Below are 16350 nucleotides of genomic sequence, written 5' to 3' on the forward strand. Positions count from 1 at the left end.
CATGTATATGTATAACTGAAACATCTTGCTGTACAGCAGAAACTAACACACCATTGTTAATCAACTCTACTCCAATCTAAAATAAAAATTAAAGAAAAAGAGAGAGATATTGCAGAAAAGAAACAAGTTATCTTGAATCTGATGCTGAGGCTTTGAGATGAAACAAGCAAACAAACAAGAAACATAAAAATGTACATAATGACTTTTTAATAAGAACGGAGGAGACTTTATGCTAATATAGCTTTCTATTTCTCTCCCTGTCATAGAATTATCTCACATGCGGCAAAAAAAAATTGGGGTGACTAAAAATACTTAAGGCAGTGGTGCTGACTTAAAAATTTCAGTGATTTATAGAAAATGTCTATTTCTCTTCAAATTTTTAAATTGCATAATTGTGTATATAATATACTGACAACTTTTTTTCTGGAAAGAAGGCTTTAAGAATAATGTGAGCTCTAAACTAGCGGTTAGTGTGAAACTCTTCAATCCTAACTGTATTTCACTGAAGATTTCAAAGGCATTTTTACAGCCGTTAGTTTCATGTGTTTAAAAATGTGAAAGCTTTACTAATAATCTTTTTTGGTGCCTCAGGGATTTAAATTAATGCTACAATAAGAGAATGTTCTAAAGGATGCAAAGGGTCCTCTGCAAACTGTTTATAGTAGCTTTTCACAGAATACTATTTAATCGCTCCTTGTATAAAACACAGCTTCTTTTTGCCATTTATCTATTCATTTATTTTAATATTTATTAAATATTTACTGTGTGTTCACCCCTAGGTAGACCCTGTGGTATAAAGATTAATGACACCTTTTTTGATTTGAAAAAGTTTCTAATGGAGGTCTTCACATTAGCCAATAATCAGAATACAACATTCTTGTTATAAATAAAGGTGGGGTAGAAGCGCACAAAAAAGCCAGGACTAATTTTGTTATCAAGATGTTGGGAGCAACTTTGGAGAGGGAATGACATTTGAGTTGAAAGTTGAGGAGTGATTAACAGTCATTAGGGCTGAGGGTGGGACATACCTGGAATAGTTATGTGAGACTGGCTTTCACATCATAATAAAGAGTTAGACGATTTCCTTGGAGAGAAAATTAAAAAGGGACAGGAGTGCTTTCATGTTAGAATACTTAGAATGTTAGAATAGGAAAATTACAGAGAGTTAAATGCTGAGAAGAAAACAGGTAAATATGCTCTATTATGAAGGGGATAAAAGAATACATGATTTTTCTTCTTCCCACAGAATTCCAGAGTACTAGAACTGGAATTTGAATTCAAAGAGGCAATTATTAAAGGAGGATGTATTTTCCAACTCTGTATTTTTATTGTTATTATATGAAGTCACTCCTGCGAAGACATAAAGGGTAAAAACAAAAGAGATGGAAGATGCTTTAGCTAAATCCATAGGTGCTTGCTGCGAGTGCTCATGTACAAAAACTCCTTAGATGAAGCCACAGATAACACGAGCACATCTCCTACCTTCAGAGTTTGACCTTTTAGATTGTTAACTGTGAAAATGCATGTGTGGATATGCCTCAGAACACCTGGATGGATGACCTATGTTGATATGACATTTTCATTGTTTGTTTGTTTGTTTTTTGGCCATGCGGTGCTTGTGGGATTTTAGTTCCCTGATCAGGGATCAAACCCAGGCCCTCGGCAGTGAGAGTGCGGAGTCCTAACCACTGGACCGCCAGGGAATTCCCTCATGTTCTTTACTGACAGTCCAGTAAACATATTTCATTACTAAATGAGCACTGTAAGAATTGTGACAGACTTTATGAATTGTAAGGGCTGTGTAACATTTTCTGACGTAGACTCCATTGCTAAAAACCTCTTCCTATTTTTTTTGGCATTTAGAGTAATTTGCAGATTGCAGTTTTTCACATGGTGACCAACATGGGCCTACCAGTTTTTGCTTCTGTTGAGCCATGTCCCAAGTGGAATATCATAGCCTTCCCGAATCCATGTCCATATTCACAGATGTTTCTTCAACTTTATCTTCTCAGTTTACAACCTCACACATAGTTTGGAAGGATACCTGTTTCGTTGCAATCCCTGAAGTGAATTTTTTAAAAGTTTCTTTGTAATTTAATTGACGAAATAATTATAAAATGGTTCCTTAAAGTTGATTTGTGTTTATTCTAACTTTAGAAAGAATAAATTTTTTTCCACGTGTAGTTAGAAAAATTACAATGTGATACCAGGAAAGAATACTATAAATGTTAGCACCCAGTGACCTTTAAAGTATTCTAAAGTAAAAACGTACACTCCGGAGGATGCAGAACTTCTTGTCTATTAGCAGATCCTACTGACTTCATTCTCGTCTACCAAACATGCCTAAAAGCTCTGTCCGGAGAACCCGGAAGAATTCGAGGGTTCTTCCCTCTTGTGCCTGTCCTGAGTAAGTGTCAAAGTTACTGTTTGAGGAAAGAATCTGGGATTCAAAGTGGCCTCTGGCTGCCTGGTTAGCTAACTTGAAGAAGGTCAGTTCCCTGTATCTGTGATTCAGTTTCCTTATCTGCCAAATATATATATTTTTAACTGTGCTCAGAGCTGTGAAGGCAAAATTGCATAAATGATAGTTCTAATAAAAGACCTAATTGAAAGAACCCTGACATATGATGATCTATGTGCATGTGGGATGTGTGTGTGTGTGTGTGTGTGTGTGTGCTTGCGTGTATACACATACTATATTAACCAACATTCACTAAGTCCAAATACAGCAGAACTCCCTAAGGTGAAAATTCTGACATTATCTCTTCTCCCAATAGTGCTCTCTTTAGTCCTGTCTTTTGGTAATTGCCTCAGAGCCCTCCAAAAACTAAAGAGTAGTAACTCTGTCCTAAGCACCAACTCATTAGTAGTGGGTGGTCTTGGTCTGTTACTACATTGTAATAGAAGAATTCTGTGGCTAGCCAGGTTCTTTTGATAATATAATTAAATCGAAAACAAGAGATTTTAGTTTTCTGTTCTCTTCAGTCTCCTCTCCCCTTCTTGACTCCTGAAATTAAAAGCTATGTTTTATTTTTAACATTATTTGAGGATTATATTTGTTCCAGTAATTTCCTTAGATAGACACTGTCCTAAAATCAATTTGGTTGACTTGAAAAAAGTCATTTTAGTGGGCTGGAGAGAGAAATGGTAGTAGAGAGTTGATTGACTTTTATGCCATGGTGCCTTGACTTGCTTCTCAGATCTGAAATACTAGAAGCATTTCATATAGTTCATGGGAATGGTTTATGGATATGTTTACTATGACTGTACAAAGTAAATGATAATAAATCACTGCAGCTGAATTCTGTAACCAAACCCTCTGGTCCAACAAGTCTGTCATCACTCTTCCCAGAGGTGGGAAGAGTAAGCATCCTTGAGGGAGCTCTGTTACTTTCTGGATGGATGGTTGTGTTTGGGGAAGTTACCTGGCTACTCTGAGATCTAGATCCTTCCAACTGAGAAGCAAGGATAATCCTTGTTCATAAGATTCAAGTACCTGCCATAATTCCTGAGACATACATATCTTTGAGGAGTGTCAAATGATCTCATAAATGTGTCTTCATAAATATGTCTTCTTGTCCATGAAATTTACATTGTTAAATTTGAAGATTTGAAGACAAATGTTTATGTTACAGTCTAGAAAAAAGCTCTTTTCTAGAGTATATTTTGATGAAATTATTGACTATTCTATTAGAAGTTACAATAGTTAGGTCAGAAAAAAATCAAAATTCTTAGTATAGTGTTGTTTTTGTAGAAAGGAAGAATATATTTTTTTCTGTGATCACAAATGTTGCAAGTATTTTTTGCCTCTCTTTGGCAAAATACCTCACACTTCCCAGAGAGGAGAATTTCACTCAGGATACTCTGTAAGTTTAAACAGTATTGCACTTCTCATTCAAATATTAGAATATATTACAAGACAATGCAAAAATCCTAAAAAAATAAGTGTCAGATTAAAATTATTTTGAAATACATATGTGACTTTTTATTTTCCCATGTTGCAGGTCTCTGTGTTTATTCTGTCAAAGGGAAGTTTTCTTGCATCATGGGAATCAAGATAAATTCCGTTCCAGAGGTAGTTGCCAGAATCTGCCTGATCCCTGTGAGTAACGCTAAGTCAGTGGGAAGAAGAGGAAAGGACAATATCTCTGGAATTTTCTTCTCTCACATGAAACTCTAGCTCTGAATAAGCTCCCGAAATGATTTAGTTCCTTTTCCTATAAACACAATCTTTAGAGGCTCAGCCACATTTTCAGCAAATCCAAAAATAAACCCAGTCTCTTCAGCTAGTCATTCCTCACTTAATATTTTGAAATATGATACAGCATAATGTTTTCCAAAGTTTGAACACAGACCAAATTTTTAAAGTAAATGCTACCATTCCATTCAGCTAAGGAAAGAAGAGTGCATAATAATAGTGCATATATGTCTATAAGAAGAAAGGAAAAGCAAAATATATAAGAAAAAGTATAGACTATAATGTCTTGGAATTGTAGTCACTGGATTTCAAACTTTTTTTGGCAATTTTAAAGAAAATCATACTTTTGCTATTGAAGTTTATTCAGTCATTTGGAGAGATATACATGGTTTTTGAACCAACAATTTAGTCCTTACATTTATATTATATATATATAAAATACATGTGTATATATATGTATATAATACAAATTTGAATTATTTCAGTCTCACTCTAAAGTTTACTTGCAGTAGTAGTATTTCACATTTGCACAGCAAGAGTCAACAAGCAGATTATTTTTTTCTAAGTTGATTTCCTTCTCAGAACTTGGTTTCATACTAAGACTCATTTAGCAATATGTAGAATACTAAAGTATGATTTGGTTGCTAAAAAAATAAAGGCGTTCAACTTATTAGCTGAACCCAGGTTAACACGCTTTTTTGTTTTTTTGCCTCTCTGGCACACACCCAACAGATGTTCTTTTTCAGAGCTGTGATCCTGTTACGGCCAATGATATTTTAAACAAGTGCTATTTAATGCTTCAAAAAATAGGAAGGGTAAGTATGGAATCTTTCTGAGATAGACGACCGAATAGTGTGCGTTTTTATAAAGCATCCTAAGGAAACAGGTGACTGCATCAGAATCATTTCTCCCTCTCTCACGCACACATGTCCCAGGCGACTTAGATCCCAGGTCATAGTCTTCTCTTTCCAGTATTCAAATTTCACTAAGGAAAAGTTTAGCTAGACTAAGTTACAACATCCCCCAAGCTAAGACAATCATTAGACATACTGAACTTGATGAGATGAAACATACATTTATCTTGCACTGATTTCTTGGTAAATGCCACGTATTTTCCACCAGCGTCAGTCCACACAGCACCCAAGCCAATCAGAAAAAGGCACCCCTAGGTAGGACAGACACCTAGGTAGGACACGTGGTTTGCAAGGGGGCTGCTCTGGTTCCAAAATCTTCTTGTGGCTTCAAGTAGACAGCTTTATGCAGAGCATAACCTGAACAACTGGACATGGGGATTCTATTCATATAGATCTTTGTCTTTAGTGCTTTACAAATCATAAGACAAAAATAATATAAGTAGAACATGTATTTGCAATCATTGCAGAGTAGTATTGCATCAGAATGAGAATGTAAGATTTTCTAGAGCAAATACCAACTTCACTCAGTGTAAACTCAGGTGAGCATAAACCGATACTTGATACAGGTTCCCTGTAATAAAGTTGTCAAAGAGCAAAGAATAAAAGTCACTCTCCTTGTTTCTACTAACAGGAGAGGGAATACTCACCACCATCTTCAACTGTAAAGTGGAAGATGTCACTTGTGGCGTTAGCCCCTTCTCTTAAGACATAGCATATTTTCATATCGTCAATGTCAGCTAGAAAATAACCAAACAAGAAGATGATTAATTACTAGGGCAAAACTGGTGACGCATTATTTCTGGTAGGTCCTATTGGCTATTACTTTGCTGAACCATGTTTAGATCTCCTTCTTCTCCTAAAGGAAACGGTGCTATTTTATTTCTCATATCTCCAAGCCCCTTGATTTCAGCTGTCCCTTGGAAACCTGATCCCTTACACAGAGAAATAGAGTGCGAGCATTAGGTTATAATAATAGCAAGGTGTTGCCCCCCCAGTGGTATTTGCATGTTCATGCACCAAAGGAGTGACCATCTAAATACGGAATATCAGACTCCATGACAGGTGGAAAGGGAGATATTTTGAGGCACGGCAGATTCCCTGGCACTACTGAAATCACACCCTTTGCCTCCCTGTAGGACTGGCCCTAAGAGGAAAGAGGTTCCTCTGCTCTACCTCAGGCTAAGGTTTCTTGCCTCTTATGGTATAGCAGGCTGTTTTTAAGGTCTCCAAATTTTTGAAAGGAAAAATGAAGAAACTGCTTTTTTAAAAAATCCCACAGATTGAAATTACTATCTTGACCCAGTGCCAAACAGAACTTAGAAAACATCAAGTAAAAGCTGAAGCCTTTATTCAGAGTGAAAAGTTATTCTGTCTCAGAAACACTTTTTCTAATGCTTTTTATTCTAGCTGTCAAATTCACTGGCATAATTTGTTTTCAGTATTGACTAAGATACAATTTTAACAGTTATTCATCCATGTTATCAGTTTTTCTCCTTAATGATGCCACGCAACAAAATAAAACAGACGTCATTCTGTTCTGTGACACTCAGGGTAGACCTCTATTGGATCTGGGCTGATCAGAAAGTAGTTATTTCCAAGGTTACATAAAACCAAGATCACAGCTAAAAATTGCTTCAGCAATGGTGTGCGATATTTGTCTCATGTGTGGTTTATTCACCTCCTAAGATCTCTAATAAGTCCATGTTATGGAGTTTAAAGGCATCACATATAAGAAAAGGATTTTATGAAAGGAATAGTAACAAGTGATGCAAAGTATGAGAATTGACAAATTACTCCATGAATTTCTGTAGCTCCACTTTATAGATGTGAAACATATGATCTACCTTGGCTCACACAGTTTTGAAAGGTGACTTGCTTACAGACATTTGAGGGGGGGAAAATCTGATTTAGTAGTAACGGTACCTTCTTGCCTTTTTTTTTTATTTTATTTATTTATTATTTTTGGGGGGGTACACCAAGTTCAATCATCTGTTTTTATACACATATCCCCATATTCCCTCCCTCCCTCGACTCTCCCCCCCATCCTCCCTCGAGTCCCCCCCACTCTCCCTGTCCCAGTCCTCTAAGGCATCTTCCATCCTCGAGTTGGACTCCCTTTGTTATACAACAACTTCCCACTGGCTATCTATTTTACAGTTGGTAGTATATATATGTCTGTGCTACTCTCTCGCTTTGTCTCAGCTTCCCCTTCATCCCCCGCCCCCCCAAACCTTGAGTTCTCCAGTCCATTCTCTGCACCTGCATCCTTGTTCTTGTCACTGAGTTCATCAGTACCATTTTTAGATTCCGTATATGTGAGTTAGCATACAATATTTGTCTTACCTTCTTGTTAATAGAGATACCTAAAGAGGAAGCAAGGTCAAGTTGTTCTCCCTTAACATTTCATCTCTAACTCTACTATAATTTCTCCCAATTCTGCCTCTTTCTGCAATGACTACCTTTTGCAGAAGATTGAAAATTTCTGGTTTCAATCTGTTTTCTGTTTCCACAGTCCTTTGTTCAGGATCTTACATTCAGTAAAGGCTCAAATGTTTCTTAATCTAAAATGAAAGAGCCTGGAGGTCTGGTGGTCCACGCTTGCATCTCTTGCTTCAATCCTGCAGGGGTGAGCAGTGAAGCCCTCTGCACTGCTCTTTACCTGTTTACTCTTACAACTCTTAACTTTTACAACCTTTAAATGATCAGTTAAGGAATGAAGTGAACTCTGGTCTGACTTCTATAGGTCCTTAGCATAAAGACAACATCCTCTGGTCGTGTGGGGAAGACCTTTGTCCAGTGTCCCCATTTTGTCTTTAATTCTATAAGAAAATCTGAAGGCTCTACTATAAGAAAAATAAAACTTACCCAATCCCTGTATCAATGTTTTCTAAACAAAAACTATAGTATCTGGGAGATAGTTTCATTGAAATTAATGACCACATCAAGACTGATTTTTAAGAACTTTTTAAAGTAATGAGAACATGAATTCAATTCTAAGACATTCAAGGGTCAAAATTTCCCTCCAAGTTAGACCGGAGCTACTGATTAGATGAAACAAACTAAAACCCTTTTCATCATTCTGTTAATAAAGCATTGTTCAATGGGGGGAGAGGCTTTTAAAAAATCTCAAGTAAGTAAAGATTTTGATCAGAACACTTATTCTTCAGGTACCTCTAAAAATAACAAACATTATAAATATACATATAAACACTGCTTCCTAAGGTGAAGTACTAGGAAGATAAAAACCTAATAGCCCAAATGTTATCTTCTTTAAGTAAACATCTAACAATTAAGTAGATTTTCTTCTCGTTGTTAAACATGCACCAAATTTATTTCAGTTTATCTACACAATCATTCCATGGTCTTTTTTTTTTTTTTAATTCAAAATTCATTAACATTCCTGGGAGCCAATCCCTGGCCATCTTTGGGAAATTTCTGAAAGTGATTTCTGAATTATCTCCCACAAGGTATTATTAGGTATTTATCGTAGAGAAAAAAATCCAGGTACTTGAGACAAGTGCTTTAGACCTGGGATGGAGAAAGCAGGGAGGGGCACCTTGACAAAGAGTGAAATTTGAAATAACTGAATCATTTGCCTAGTTTGTCTAATTCTACCCTGTTTACTTTTCCTAGTTGTGAAATTCAATAAGTTTCAGAAATAATTTTTTTTCTCCTAGGGACCATTTAGTCAATCTATTTGGCAATAACCTTCCCAAGCTGTACATGCTACATGGACTTAATTCAATGCATTGAAAATCCATCAAAATATAGCCCAGCTGATCCCTTCGTGATAAAACAAAAACAAAGAAGAAGACAGCACGGCCCTCAAGTTAGACACTGCTTTTACTTCCTCTACTGCAAGAGTAGCCATGGTGGTTCTATGATGGAGCTTTCTCCATTTTCTCTAATCTCATAAATAACTCCTGTGAACCAAACTCCAGTCTTTACTTGTTGAAATGAGCCCTGCGTGATTAAATACCAACAATTTTCCTAGTCAATATTTGGGTTCTTTACTGGAACGTAATGTAATCTTAAAAACTCATCTTCACTTTTTATAATAAACTCACAGCTACTCTATATTTATAAATGACCATACAAAGTAATCACGGTGACTCCAAGTCAGTGACAGATGGAGAAACAGCCTGTAATGAAATAGTATCATTTTACGGCTCAATTTTTAGGAAATAATATTCCAATATTTTGAGCTGTTGGATTTGGTCCATAGAATTTAACTGAAATCATTTGCCTATTTTCATTCAGAAATTCTTTCTTTAAAAAAAAAATCTCTAAAATCAGATTCTTTTTTCTGAGCAGAGGAGTCGTTTGAAGTCACATTTTCGATGCTCTAAACAATATCCTTTCGATATTCTTTCGTCCTCTTTACTTTCTATGGAAATAAACCAGTCTACGATTGCATGCATGTCTATCCTCAGAAAGCCTTCACACAAAAGTTTCCTGCTGGGCTGGCATGACACTTGGCACTCTGAAGGTTTCCTGTCCCTGCAGGCCCTAGGATACATTCAGGCTTTCAGCCAAGAATCAGTAGGTTCGAGTGTAGGGCTATTTGCCAGCACCTAAAACAGAGAGGCAGTTTACTTTAACACTACACTTTGCGACATCCATGTTCATTAAAGCATTTGTTATCTAAGAGCACAGCACTGTTGCAGGAAAAGAACACTCCCCCGGGGAAGCCCTGGGTTTTAACTCCATTCTACCCACAGAGCAGGCAGAGAATAGATCTGGTTTCCATTCTGACAAGGGTGAGATTTTCATGAAAGCAACCCAGAGCTCTTTGTAATGAAAGTCGCACGTTCTAGAAAACAGAGCTCGAACTCCCAAGCCAGCAGATTGAATGGGCTTCTCCCTTTAGTCACTGAGTAACTCTGTGCAGGTCACCTGCCCTTCCTGTCTCGGATTCTGTCCACACACAAAGAAAATTGAGGTTACAAAAATGCTTTAGTTTCAAGAATGCAGATGATTTAGGCAACGGTGTGTGTTATTGTGTCTGAAACAGGGGAGAGAGGAGGCTTGAAATGAGAAAATAATTCCCTCCTTCTACTACTAATCTTGTGAACATATCTTCAGGTTCTTAGCAATGAAGCAGATGTATATTTTGGTGATGGACTTATTGTCTTCTTATGCATCATTAAGTATACTTTCTTTTCTTGTGTGGATTGTGGTAGCATGCCTTGTACATATAGTCATTCTAAATCTAGAGAGGTGTTTACCTCTTATGTCTTTGGACAGTTGTTAGCCTGAGTCGTAAAATCTTATAAAAATTATAAAATCTACAAAGTAAATTTAAATACATATTTTTATGTTTGTTACAAAGTTTCTGACAATTATACCAGTCTTAGAACAAATCCTCTCAAAACGCAATCGAAATAAGATAAATGTGAAGGCTCTATTTGGATGGTAGGTGGTAATAACAAGAAGTGGATACACAGAATTTAGAAAGCACATCTTTCTCTAAGATGCTAACATGCTTTGTGAACTGTCTGCAGCATATAAAACAGGCTGCTCAGAGGAGAGGTGTGGCTAACAGAGCAGAACTGAAAAGCCTGCTTTAAATTTAATTCACCAAAGTCAAGCTCCTCCTTTGACAGTTTCGCTTGTCTTTTTAAAATACAACACTTCTTCTAATGAAGGTCCCTGCAGTGGGACATATGGCAAGAAAGGACCTGTTCTCCCAGGAAAGAGTCCCTGTATTTCCCCACCCCTTTATCTTCCTTTTTTCCCCTTCCCTTGGACTCTAATTTGATGCCCTACTAACGAAGTTCTCAGTGACAGCCATATATCAAGAAATAAGACTTGGAGTGCCCTCTGATTATAAAGAAAGAAAAGTGAACCATACCTTGTGTAAACTGAGTCACACTGTGGTTGCCTTGGCCCAGGTTGAGGAGATAACCATGTCGAGGGATCTCCGTCACCATAAACCTAAGAGACAGATGTAAGCTGTCTCTGTCCTCCACTCTCAATACTTTGCTTGTGATCACGAACCCCAAGTGGCCTGTGGCCAGAGTGCGAAGAGTAGAAGCCCCTTTGTTCACTGCAATTTGGGGGACACTGTTGTCAACAGCTAAGACCTGGATCTTCATCACTTGGGGTCTTCTTGTTTCAAATACTGTATCAGGGAAAAGATAGAACTCTGTATGGGAACCGTCAGTCACTGTGAAGGAGAAGCTGTCTTCACTTGACTCGGTGCCATCATGTCTGTAGCTGATTAAGTTTTCATTCAAGTCTTGCTTGGTAAAAATCATGGCGGGTCTGGTATTGTTGAATAGGAGTTGACCGTGAACAGGCATCTGGGTGATAGTGAATTTCAAGAGTTTGTCTGGAGTATCTCTGTCTTCCACAGTGAGTTCAAAGGGGGTAATCAGCTTGTTTTCACCTTCGCTGACAAGGAGGTTATGGATGGTGACCACTGGTTTTTTGTTGTCCACATCACTGATGGAGATACGGAACGTCCGGAAGACGGGGTTCCGTCCGTCAGTGACTTGAAACTCAAAGCTGTCCATCTTCACCTCGTCATCAGCTGTGTGGATGTAGTAGATTTTGTTGCCAGCCAGTTGGAGCTGAGTGAAAGATGTGATGGACACTCCAGGTTGGTCTGTGCATTCTAAGTGACCTCTCATGGGAGCCCTGGTGATGGTAAAAACTAAGTTTTCGTCAGGACTGTTCAAGTCACTAGTGCTTAGTAGGTCTGTTGTGAGGGTGACCTTACCACCTTCTTTCAAGGACACTCCCTTACTTATCACATCAGGGAAGACAATGTCAAGGCTCCCAATAGACACATAAAAGTAGCGATCGATGAGGGCATTTATTCCGTCAGTCACATCAAATTTAATCAGATCGCGAATGCCCTCTTGCCCAAAATGGACGTACTGAATTAAGTTTCTGTCCACTTCATCCTGGGTAAAATTCATGCCCAGTGTGATATTTTCAAAGACACCTGTGGGTTTTTGTCTCTGTAATAAGCCATGTCCTGGCCCATAACGAATAATATAAACCAAGGATTTGTCTTCAGAATCTAAGTCAGTTGCCATTAATATTTTGTTGTTGATAATTTTGGTTTCCCCGATTTCTACTTCCAGTCCGTTATTGATGGCCATCCGGGGGGTCTCATCGTCAACAGGAATAACCACGATGAGGACCAGCTTCTCCACAGAGTGCTTACCATCTGTCAGTTTAATCATGAAACTGTCTTCCTGGGTCTCAGAGTCATCGTGCTCGTAAATAATGCTGGAACTCTCTATGATCTGGTCCAAGGTGAAGCTTTCAACCAAAACCGTGCCATTTATCAGCTGGTTCATGATGTGACCGTGGGTAGGAAACTTGGTGACAGTGAAAGTTAAAGCATCTGGGGGGACATCAGCATCAGCTGCATTGAGGATGGGCGTGTCGACCACCAGACTCATGCCTTCCATCACCATGAATTCTCTCGTAAATATCTCTGGCTGTTCGTCATTGGTGGGAATGATTATGATGGGGAAAAAGTGTCTCTCTGAGAAGTTAATGCCATCAGAACAACGAAATATGAATCTGTCCTCCACCGGTTCTACTCCTTTATGGACACTCTGGATGTAGTTTATGTGACCCTGCCTGAGATCTTTCAGAGTGAAAGCACTTATGGCGATTCCTGCTCTTGATTTTTCCGAGCCTGGGGCTGGAGAGATGTTCTCCACGTAACCTGAGGTGGGCTGAATAACAATGGTGCACAAGATGTCGTCATTGAGGGAATCAATATCTTCAGCACTTATGTGCATCGAGGTGATAACACTTTTATCACCTTCCGTCACTATAAAATGTTCGCCTACAGAAATTTCTGGGGCCTGGCTGTCAACAGGGAGGATGGTCACCCACACAGTAACTCCTTGGATGGTATTACCACCTATTCTCCATTCTTGAGACATATCCGACAGACTCAGGTTGAAAGAGTCCGCTTTGGGCAATAGACCGATCTCCCCGCTAGTGTGGGCGTAAACGACAGAGCCCTCCAAGATGTCCCTTTGGGTAAACTGCTCTGCTGGAACTCCATTGACCAGGATTTCTCCGTATAAGGGTGGATCTTCCAAGAGGAAAGTCAACATCAAATCTTCAGTGTCCTCACTGGTCCCCTTGATAACACTGGCAGTGATTTCAGTAGCCCCATTTTCCAAAACGTCTAGATAGGACCCCAGAGTGCCTGCAGGAAGGCTCAGCATGGGTACCTCATCGTCCCCTGGCCGGACATTCACTCGGAGAGTGATGGGCACCACGTGGTGTCTGTCGCTGACCTCCAAGGAGCAGCTATCAGTCAAAGACACATCCCCGTTATGGGCATAGGAAATCCGACCCTGTTTTATGTCCTCTAAGTGGAAAATCCCACCTACACGCAGTGTCTGTCCAGACATCCTCATGTGGCCATGTCTGGGTGCCTGTGTGAGAGTGAAAGTGATGTGGGCCACATCAGTGTCTATATCATTCACACTCAGCTCAGACTCACTCAGGATGTGGTGGCCCTTCTCCTGAATAGTGAAGCCGGTGTTGAGGATCTCAGGTGGCTGGTTGTCCACTGGCTGCAAGTAAAGCGTGAAGGTGCCTGGAGCCACATTCCCAGCTTGGTCCTCCACCTGGAATTGGAACTGGGCCACTCGGGCAGCCACTCCCAGTTCCTGATCTGGAGGTCTGTAAGCAATTTTATGGTGGTTGACCTGGGCTTGTGTAAAACGGGCCACCACCACTGAAGGGTTGTCCGTCAGGACCAAGGTGCCCAGTGGGGCTGGGGAGTGGTTTTCATCTGTGTCCATTGGGGGCTGTGTCACTGTGTAGCGGAGTTCTCGGTCGTCTGTGTCCAGGTCAGTGTAGCACAGCCACTTCTTCCTCAGCGGTGTGAGCTGGGATTCTTGCACTACCATCCGAAGGGGGCAGCCACTGCCCAACTCTGGAGGGAGGCGATCCACCGGATGAATGCGTATCACGAACCTCTGTGGCCCAGACCGGTTAGGGGGGTCATGGTCATCCTGGACTCGAAATGTGAACTGGTCCATTATTGGCCCAGGACTGTGGGGCCCAGAGTGCCTGTAGAAAAGCCTCCCCTCTGTTATGTCTCGCTGCCGCCACTCTGTCACTGTTTTCTCATAGAACGCTCCCTGTTTTCTCCAAGGCCCCCTGATCAGCGTCTCTTCCTCCCGGGGAGGGTGGGTTTGACGGAGAAGCAGATGCCCTGTAGCTGAGGAGGGCGACTCTAGCACAAAAAGCAGCAGAGAGTCTTCTGAGTCCATGTCAGTTGCACTTAGCACTTGGGGCAGGATGGGCACGGTGTCACCCTCTGCCAGTGTCAGCCCCGTGTTGGCATTGAGCACTGGTGGCTGGTCATCCACAGGCACTAAGGTGATAGGGAACAGGAACTGCACCTGGTGCCTGCGTCCTCCATCCACCATTCGAAGCACGAGGTTGTCACTTAGTGAGCCATCTTTGTCATCGTGATGGTAGACCACTTGGCCGGCTGCTAGCTCAGCTACCGTAAAGGTCTTAGGGGCAGAGTTGCCACTGGAGGTACCCAGAAGGACCAGGTGACCATGCCGGAGCCCGGCCACCACCTCCAGCTGTACTGCCTCTAGGTCATCCTCATCGCTGATGACCAGGTTTTGAGGTCCACTGCCTGCAGGGCCGGTGAGGGGCCGCGACTGGCCCTCATAGAGAATGAGACCAGTGTTCCGCGTGACCACTGGAGCTAGTGTGTTCATGGGCTTCACCACCACCATGAAGGCAAAAGCATCTGAGGCTGCTCCTTCTGGGTCCACTACCTCCAGCTCCAGTTCAAAGAGACGCTCCTGGTCAGAGTCCTCAGAAGGGGGCTGGTAGGCAATCTTCAGGAGGTGCAGATCCCTCTGAGTGAAGGAGGAGAGGGGTAGACTGCGATCATCGGTACTCACCAGGTAGCCCTGGCCAGGCTGGAAGGGAGAGGTGAGATTGAAGATCAACAAGTCGGGGGTGGACTCAGCATCCTCAGCGGCCAGCATGTCTGGCGTCAAGGCAGTCAGTACAAACTGGTCCACCTCCATCATCATCATGGCCACAAAACTGGGCTTGGGTGCAGTGTTCTCAGCCCCTCCTCGGATTCTCACCAACACGTGGAAGTGCTCGCGTTTCAAAGCAGGGCTGCCCACAGGAGACCCTCGTGAGCGCAGCTCCACCACCATGGGCACCCAGTCCCTGTTTGGAGAACGACTAGGGGCTGTGTGGCGGTATCGCACGCCTAGTTCCTGGAAAGCTTTGCAGTCCATCAGGAGCGGCTCCTGGGTTCCCCCCTCGCTGGCACGTCCGGGGACTTGCGGGTAGTGAAGGAGTTCCCCGTAGCGAGGCAGCGCGCCCAAGCCAGACACGATGCCCACGCGACACTCCTCAGTCTCGGGCTGGTAGGCGAATTCCAGGGTCCGCGCGTCCAGGGCATTGCTGCTCCCCAGCAGCTCCTCCACGACCAGGGGCAAGTTCCGAGTGACAACCTCCAGTTGGGTGAAGACCACCTCCACCTCCAGCACCAAGGGTAGCACTGCCGCCCCTCCCGGCGCGTCGTAGCGCAGTTGCAGCCGGACTCGATCCCGCGACGGGCTGCGCGCGCCCAGGTGCGAGTAGCGCACCTCTCCAGCGCCGAAGTCGCACGGGAAGCGCTTGGGACTCAGCCGGCCGGGCCGCTGGGCCAGCGCATCGTTGTCCAGCACGGTCACTGCGCAGCGATCCCCCGGCTGCACCTGCAGCACCAGGTCCTGCAACGGATCCACCCAGACCTCGCGGCCGAAGGGCACCCGGAGCCCACGGTTCGCCAGCACTATGGCCTCTTCGGCGGGGACCCCTGCAACCCCCGCGAGATCCGGGGACAGCAACGCCCGGCCGGGGTCAGGGGGCTGTGCCCGGACGCGGCTTACCAGTGACAGGAGAAGCAGCGGCAGCAGCGGCAGCCGCGGCGGCGGCGGAGGCAACGGTTGAGAGCTGGTGAGGCTGGCTGCGCGGCGCGCGCGGGCGGCGATCCCGGGGGTCCGGGCTGGGGGCATGGTCCTGATGGTAGGGCTCGGACGGGTCGCCCTGAGAGCGCAGCCTGCAGTCCCAGTCCGGGGCAGGTGGTAAGAGAGCCCTCCAGAAAGTGCAGGAACTCTTCACGGCGCCCGCGGGGTCCTGCTGTAGCCGAGGCTGGACCAGAGGATGGGAAAGTCCAGGCGCGGTCCAGGCTGGAGCTGCAGGGGAGGCTAAACCTTCCCG

At 42.6% G+C, this 16350-nt stretch overlaps 1 protein-coding gene across 1 annotated transcript in view; it reads right to left on the bottom strand.

Moving 5' to 3' along the window:
* FREM2 (FRAS1 related extracellular matrix 2) overlaps nucleotides 1–16145 on the bottom strand; it is a 147334-nt gene extending 131189 nt beyond the window's left edge. The window contains exons 1-2 of the mRNA XM_057707553.1: nucleotides 10967–16145; nucleotides 5760–5849 (exon numbers count right to left, since the gene is read on the bottom strand). Of these exons, the coding sequence (XP_057563536.1) occupies nucleotides 5760–5849; nucleotides 10967–16145 (5269 nt within the window). The remainder of the gene's footprint in view (nucleotides 1–5759; nucleotides 5850–10966) is intronic.
* Nucleotides 16146–16350: the final 205 nt, after the last annotated feature.

The sequence above is a fragment of the Hippopotamus amphibius genome, chromosome 14 (assembly GCF_030028045.1).
Source record: "Hippopotamus amphibius kiboko isolate mHipAmp2 chromosome 14, mHipAmp2.hap2, whole genome shotgun sequence".
In the NCBI taxonomy this organism is placed as follows: domain Eukaryota; kingdom Metazoa; phylum Chordata; class Mammalia; order Artiodactyla; family Hippopotamidae; genus Hippopotamus; species Hippopotamus amphibius.